At 43.6% G+C, this 7,461-nt stretch overlaps 1 protein-coding gene across 1 annotated transcript; it reads right to left on the bottom strand.

Annotated features, from left to right (window-relative positions):
- Nucleotides 1–2,862: 2,862 nt before the first annotated feature.
- On the bottom strand, nt 2,863–6,795 carry LOC142398433 (uncharacterized protein C17orf113-like). Its single transcript, XM_075482416.1, has 2 exons — nt 4,038–6,795; nt 2,863–3,587 (listed from the first exon to the last, which is right to left on the bottom strand). Exons 1-2 carry the CDS (start codon nt 5,680–5,682, stop codon nt 3,154–3,156), a joined length of 2,079 nt encoding a protein of 692 aa, XP_075338531.1. The 5' UTR covers nt 5,683–6,795; the 3' UTR covers nt 2,863–3,153.
- Nucleotides 6,796–7,461: the final 666 nt, after the last annotated feature.

The following is a 7,461-nucleotide window of genomic DNA, read 5'->3' on the forward strand; positions in this document are numbered from 1 at the left end:
TCACACGATGTGTCCAAACTCCGCTTCCAGAGTCCTACTTACTATACCTGTATATGTTGTTTACTAATTCCCCTAATTTCTATATTAGTGTGTATGTGACATGTATCTACTTGTCTCCACCCATCTTATCCTGTTAGCCTCAGCATAGTCATTCCCCCCTTACATCTGTCAAAACTCCCGTACCGAGTTGGAACACCTCGGCGTCTGGCCACACCACTGCAATAGCAGATTGTTAAGTAAAACACTGTATCATAAATGTAGACAAGGTTAATAAGACTGCACACTGTCAGAAATAAGTGATAAACCATGTAAAAACGTCACACTCAGTATAAAACTATAAAATATGTTTGTGGTAATAACGCTAAGCTTTCCATCCCAGGAGTGGCGTGCATGGTGCTAGAAACAGAAACTCTTTTCTAGTCTGGTTTCAACCTTTCCTCACTCAACTGGCAACTCCGCAATGAGCACATTTCTTAGGAACACGAGTTGGAGTGGACGCTGGCCAAAATAACAAACAAAACCTGTCTATCTTGAATATAGTTGACTTTCCTGACAAAATTAATGCAAACCAAAAATACAGTCATCTTACCTCCCTAGAATAATATAAACAGGGGAAAACTGGGTTAACAAAATGGCTGTCCACTCCTACTGCATGATTGTCTTAGTTGTATCTTTAAAGTGGATACATATCCATGATATCATCCACTGCTTGCACCTCTTCCGTGTCTTCATTCCACCTGTCTCTTTACGATAATGGCATTTGTGCTTGGTTCTCCTCTTTTTCCTGTTCGCCGAACTGTCAATGGGGTGAATCTCTTCAGCTGGTGGTTCTTGTTGGATTGTAACAACCCCGTATGGCAATTTTAGACTAGCCATAAAACAACAACCTGTCCATCCATATGGTAAAAATAGATATACTTTATTCCCACACACCCACCATATGTCTTTTAACGGTTCCAATGGTCACATTTACAGTGAGGAGTTCATGCTTAACCCACAGGGTCCTACTCTCTCGTTTATCCGGGGCATGGAAAGTTACCCTTGTCTGGCCTTCAATCTTGTTGTTTGCTTCTCTTCTGACTTGCATCTTATAGCTATCGCACTCTGATATTCCTACGAACATCCCTTCAGCACCGTGAGTGTCGTTTGAACAAAAACAAGCTTTGGCCTTAACGGCCACTACTTCCATCGGATCAGGCCTTGCTGCTGCCCCCCTCTCCTGTTGATCTTGTAAATTAAGATATGGCAAATCACTTAACCATATACATTCCTTTTGGGGTGTAAATAGATGTTTGGATAGAGCCAACCACCTATCCGTTGGTGCTCGTTGATTATATAACAACCAAGATAACGCATACTCCTGACACAAGGGACTAAGTGGCTCAGGTATTGTCTCCAGAATTGACGGCCATGTGTTTGGTGCTGGAACCTTTACAAAGCAGGGGCAGTTATCAAGTGTAGCTCGCCGTACGGAATGAGTCAGTTGTTGGAACCACATGTTCTTATAGCCCATGGGTCAGTAATCTGCAATACCGAAGAATCAAACCCAAATGCCCTCCATTTATTTTCTCTTTTATAAATGGTCTGTTCATCCGCAGCTGCATCATTTTCTTGCTGTTCAAAATCTAGTGTCTCTTTGTCTAATTTCCTATTGACATGGTAAATGGTGTCCGATGGTACCACCTTTTTCTCCACCACGCTTGTTGGCGGAGCAGATTTCGCTATGGTATTCCCTATCCTATTATTGTTATTGGAGGTAGTGTTCATTTTCGCTACAGTCCCCCGAGCAATCCCAGTGGTTGCCGGTTCTATTATTTCCCCTTTGGATGTGTGTACGAGTGGAGGGAGGTGTGTTGAGACAGGTGTTGCTTCAGGAATTATCGTTTCCGCCCCTCCATTTCTTAACCTTAACCTCACATATTTGACTTCAGGTTCAGCTCTTTTACGCCCTTCTTTCCCCTGGGTTGGGGACCCAAAATATATACACGTATACATTCCTTGATCCCTTTTTTGAACATGACGCACAAAAAGACTACAGTCTCCTTCTTGTTTCACCCTCCTTGCCTCATTAACCAGTACATACTTTGGCGGTGCGTTGATGGTGGCATTTGGGTAGGTTATCAGTTTTCCGTAGTTGTCTTTCCACTGTGGTAGATGGGGTCCTCCCACGTCCACCACTTTGCACTCGCATGGAAGCAGGGCCGACTGACCCTCGGTCACTATCACCTTAATCGCCGTATCTCTCGGGTTTGGTAGTTCTGCGGCCGGACTTTGGCCTCCTTGGTACGAATGACTCTGTGCCACTTCTCGAAACGTCATTGTTGTTCTCTTTGATCTTTGTTGGATTGCTTTCTGGAGAGGAGGCCCCCGTTGTCTCTGGCACGTGTTGCAAATTGATAATAATAATAATAATAATACTTAAGTTTTATATAGCGCTTTTCCAAATGCTCAAAGACGCTTAATTGATGACCCCAAATCTTTGTAGACCCTTTTACTTGGGCCGCTGTCCCTGTGCTGCGCACAACTTCAAATGGTCCTTCCCGGCGTGCGTTAAACCACTTTCTCCTAAAGACCTTCACGAACACTTTGTCCCCTGGCTGCAAAATGTCTCTCTTTAGCTCCGCAAGCTTCTCCTGCTCGTGGTCCTGTTTTTGCCTGTCAATTACATACGTGGATATGTTCCTATGTAACCATCAGGGTTTCCGTTAGAAAAAAAACCTGCCGGTCAAAGTGACCGTCCGAGGTTTCACCTTCCGGACATTTTGATAACACCACGGTCAAATATTCCATCGTTCCTAATTAGGCTAGTGTAGAAAAATTTGAAGTGACTAATAGCTTAAAAAATGACAATTTGACACAAAAAAAATAATTCAACACATTTATTGGCCTTACGACCCCTGTTGCGCAAACAACCCCGTGCAGTTAATATTAAGAGACGTATCTGATGAACCAATCATTCTTCCATATATCAAAAAAATAAAAAATAAACTTTTTTGTGGTTTAATGAACTAACCCCCCTTACCCACATACAATTAAGACTTTTAACAGTTATAGTAACGGTCTTGACGTGCACCTGATATGGTGCGGTTTAAGGTAGCCTAAATTTAAAATGAATAGGCATGAGGTCATCAAATTATTCATTGGTTTACATCACTACCTTTTACGTTTTTTGGCCATGTTGAAATTATCAGCTGCCGACAAGAAATTGAAAGTTTGTAATGTCTCTCCGCAGCTGGCGATGCGCATAAGGCGCGTAACTTTGTGCTCTGCGAGGCGACTTCGCTGCTTGGTCTTGATTCGGTTCTGCAGCGAAAACCCCCTCTCTGCGGGAACACTGGAAACTGGGATCACACAAGCTATTTTGGCGAGCTTAGCCCACTCTGGATAGATTTCGATGAAGTCCCAAATGAGGACTTCACAGGCTGTGGCGAATTGCAATCCCCCATAGCCACGGAGCGCTGTCATCACAGCGAGGGCATCTCGTCGCAGGGCAATGGTATTAATAAGAGGAGTGGTGTCTGCAGACTCAACAGTTGTAAAATGGGAAACAACCGTTCTGATCGCTGGTTCTGCATATTCTTGAAGAGCTAAAAAAAAGAAAGAAAAAAGAAAGAATAAGAAGCAAATAGGAGACAATGATGAGTTATTAGAACTTTTGTTGTTAAGTGAGGAATGTTAAGATGAGACATTATTTCTTTCATTGTGCTATTCATTCATTACAGGAATTGTTAACTTAAGCATTTTGAATGAATACATTTTTAATAAAATTATCATTTGTTATGAGAGTTATTGTTGTTAACTTTTACTGAAAAGTATTTTTAATAAACCAACTGTAAATATCTTGTTATTGTAGGACTGGGTAGGCCTATGTTAAGTGAGCGCATGCCACAGACATAAATAATGATAATATTATAATAATAATAATATGTAATAAAATATAATATAATATAAAATAATATAATAATAATATATAATATAATATTATATAATATATAATATAATATAATATAATATAATATAGAATAGCTCCTTCTTACCATTCTGTGATGGAGGATATCTACGAGGATTGAGGAGGGTGTCGAAGCAGTGAAGTAGATCCAAGCAGTCTTCGGGGAATCTGTCTTGTAAGGCATCTATCAGATGTTGAACAAACCGTTCTCTGACTTTTCTGAAAGCTTGGATTGAGCGCTCGCTTGCGTTGGTCACTTTTATATCCATGTACTTGCCGTCTTCATAGCCTGCCAGGAAATTTTCCTCTTCTGGACCCGGGGCATCTCGGAACTGTGTGAATGCCGCGACAGATGCTTGCACTACTGGTCGGATACTGGAGAGATTGACGTCGTCTTTCTGAAACACTAAATTCAGCTTGGTCATCACAGGTAGCATATCGGCCAATGCGTGAGTCAGGGCTATGAAGCTGTAGCTCTGGATTTGACCTAGCAGTCCTTGCGCTTTTGCATTTCCTCTCAAGGCCTCTTCAGTTAGCTCCATGACCACAGCTGGCCAGTTGTGTTTCATGGCCTTCACCGCCCTGTGTAGGGATAGCCAGCGCACTGCGCAAGGCTGCTTGAGGCTGACCATGTCCTCGTCGTGGAGTTCAGCTGTAAGTTGGCGCAGCCGGTTTGTTCTTGTTGCTGAGTGCTTGTAGAAGGAGTACACTGATGAGATTGTGTTTTTGTAAGATGTGATGTTGTTGACGGACTTTTCTGCGTCCAGGGCAGCAAGAGCCGCTCTGTGGGCCACGCAGTGCACTTGTATGGAGAAGGGATTCGCCTGCTTAAGCAAAGCACCAACCCCACCATGCCTCCCCATCATTACGCTTGCACCATCTGAACCCAGGCCAATGACACGAGACAGTTCAACATCCATTTCCCGAAGCACAGCGACTAGGCGATCATAAATGCATCTTGCGGTCCCGCAGTCCACATCGTAATTTCCAAGAAAGCACGTCTCCACCTTTCCTTCCATTTCCAGCTTTAGATAAACGATCAACTTTTTGTTAACTGTGATGTTTACTGTTTCGTCGATGATCAGTCCAACAAAGTCACTCCTTTTTATTTTTTCCTGTATCTGATTCATCACCACATCTTCTAATGCCTTCTCCATGTCATCAACAGAGTCACTGTGGTGATAAATACCATCGGTAGTGACGAAGTCTGGAGCCTCGAGAGCTCGCAGAAGCTCTGTCTGCGCAACAAACTGGTTTGAAGGAATGACATGTTTGGCCATATGGAAGACAATTTTGAGCTGCGATGACAACTTTTTCTTTGAACTTTCCGTGGCCTTCTCGCAGTGGCTTTTCATGACAACCTGCTGTGGCTTTAAATGGAGCGCGGAGACATGGTCATTGCTTTGGCTGTGTTCAATTAGAGCGGACATTCTCAAATTAGTCGATCCTTTTGTAAAACCATTGCGTCGTCCGGCCATTTCGCAATGCGAACAGAACATTATTTCTTTACCGCTAACAACCTCACACCTCAGCCATGTGAACTTTTCACCCCAATCGGAACGAAACACCCGAGACTTTTGCCTTTTCTCTGGAGGCGGAGGCGGCACATCTGGCACAGGTACAGACCGGTCATCATCAGCAGCAGCAGCAGGACCTCTCTTGTGAGTCGCATCTGGAGTCGTCACATCTTTCAGAAAAAAACTTTTAAGGCTACTCTGCCTGGGACCGGCCATATTTTAACAATAGCCGACGTAACCTATTTGTTTGTTAGCAGAAGACGAAGCCGCATTCAATAAACAAAGGGGTGTTTTTACACTTTTCGCGGTAGAATCTTTGCTGCACGCGCAAACGCTCGGCCAATCACACGCCATACACCTTTCGATGTGTTTGTATTAGGGTAAATTATTTTATTCTAATAGGCTACTGTGTTACTACATTAGACTTAGCCTAAATGGTAGTATTATTCTGAAAATCAAATTGAGTTAGATAGAGGGATTATTAGTAGGACATTATTAAAAATTCGCGGGTTTTGTGCCGCGCTGGTGTGTGTGTCTCTAAGCAACTGTGAGTGACAGCACCGCGCGCAGGGAGCCAGGCAGACTCACAGAGGAGCGCAGCCGGGGAGGCGGGGCTTTGTGTGGATGTGTGTGGGACAGACAAGTGTGAAAATACGGAACAAATGCAACATTTTGTTGCCAAATAAGGGACGATTCCGTATTTCAAGGGACGGGTGGCAACCCTATTTAGTCAATTTCAAACGGACACTTTGACCGGTGAGATTTCATTTTCTCGGACATTTATTTTTTTCTCCGGCCAATGTCCGGTAATTACCGGACAACGGAATGTCAGGTAACCATATACTTAACGTATGTCATCATTTCATCTTCCAACAGAGACAAACTTGGACCTTTCCCGTTTGTTCGCAAAAAAGGCGTGGGCATTCGTCTGCCCGTCACCAACTCATGTGGTGTCATTTGCAAATCACGAAGTGCACCTGAACAGCATGCCATTAGAGCATGTGGAAGCGCTGCCACCCAATTCAGTCCCGTATGTTGACAGATTTTTACAAGACGGTTTTTCAACACTCCGTTCATTTTCTCACACATGCCTTGGTTCTGTGGATGATAAACCGCTCCAAGACGTTGCTTGATTCCTAGTTTCTGTAGGATCAGTTTTACAGTTCTATCAACAAATTCTCGCCCGTTATCTGATGATATTCTATCTGGGTATGACTTCACGACACAGGAACTTAGCGACAGATTGAGCGTCTTTTCGCCTAGTTGGGCAGGCCTCTAGCCATCGTGAGAACCTGTCCACTACCACCAACATGTACCTTTTGCCGTCCACTGGTTTTATCATGTCAACAAAATCCATGACTTACTCCCGCATAGGGCCTTTTGAAGTCAGAATGTGCCCTGGAGGAATCGTCATACCTCTCCTAACATTATTTTTCAAACAAATGGCACATCTTCTGATGACGTGATCCGCCTGTTCGAGCAAGTACAGTGACCAAAAACTGTACTCTTGTGTAATCTTTCTCTTAACTTCCCCCCTTGCAACATGGGCTTGCCCGTGTGCTTCCTGAATGAGCCAACCTAACAAGTCTGGGGGCGTCACCATCAAACCCTCATGGTTTCTCCAAAGACCCGTAGGGTCTTGACTGGCAACCCTCTTAGCCCAACGCTGCTTGTCCAGCGCACAAGCTGCTTCCTGCATTAAATTCACATCTTAAAGTTTGATTTTGTCTTCTAGGTCTAGCTTTTCAAAAACAAAATCCGTTCCGTGCGCTTTACTCTCGCGTAACCGGCTACCAACTCACTGCCTATCTAATAGCAGGATCCATTTAAAGCCTGCTGATGGTTTACAAATCCCAGAACGGTTTAGGGTCAAAATACATCTGTGATATGTTCAGAGAACATAACCTATCAGAGTTCTTAGATCCAAGGACTCAGGTCAGCTGGTCCAGTCCAGAGTCCAGACTAAACATGGAGAAGCAGCATTTAGCTGTTACG

Source organism: Odontesthes bonariensis, chromosome 14 (genome assembly GCF_027942865.1).
Source record: "Odontesthes bonariensis isolate fOdoBon6 chromosome 14, fOdoBon6.hap1, whole genome shotgun sequence".
Taxonomy (NCBI): Eukaryota; Metazoa; Chordata; class Actinopteri; order Atheriniformes; family Atherinopsidae; genus Odontesthes; species Odontesthes bonariensis.

Excerpts from the sequence above, each read along its gene's own strand:
- LOC142398433 (XM_075482416.1), bottom strand. The coding sequence starts at position 5,682 with ATGGCCGGTCCCAGGCAGAGTAGCCTTAAAAGTTTTTTTCTGAAAGAT. Across the intron at positions 3,588-4,037 it reads ATATCCTCCATCACAGAATG|CTCTTCAAGAATATGCAGAA; the intron begins GTAAGAAGGAGC and ends TCTTTTTTTTAG.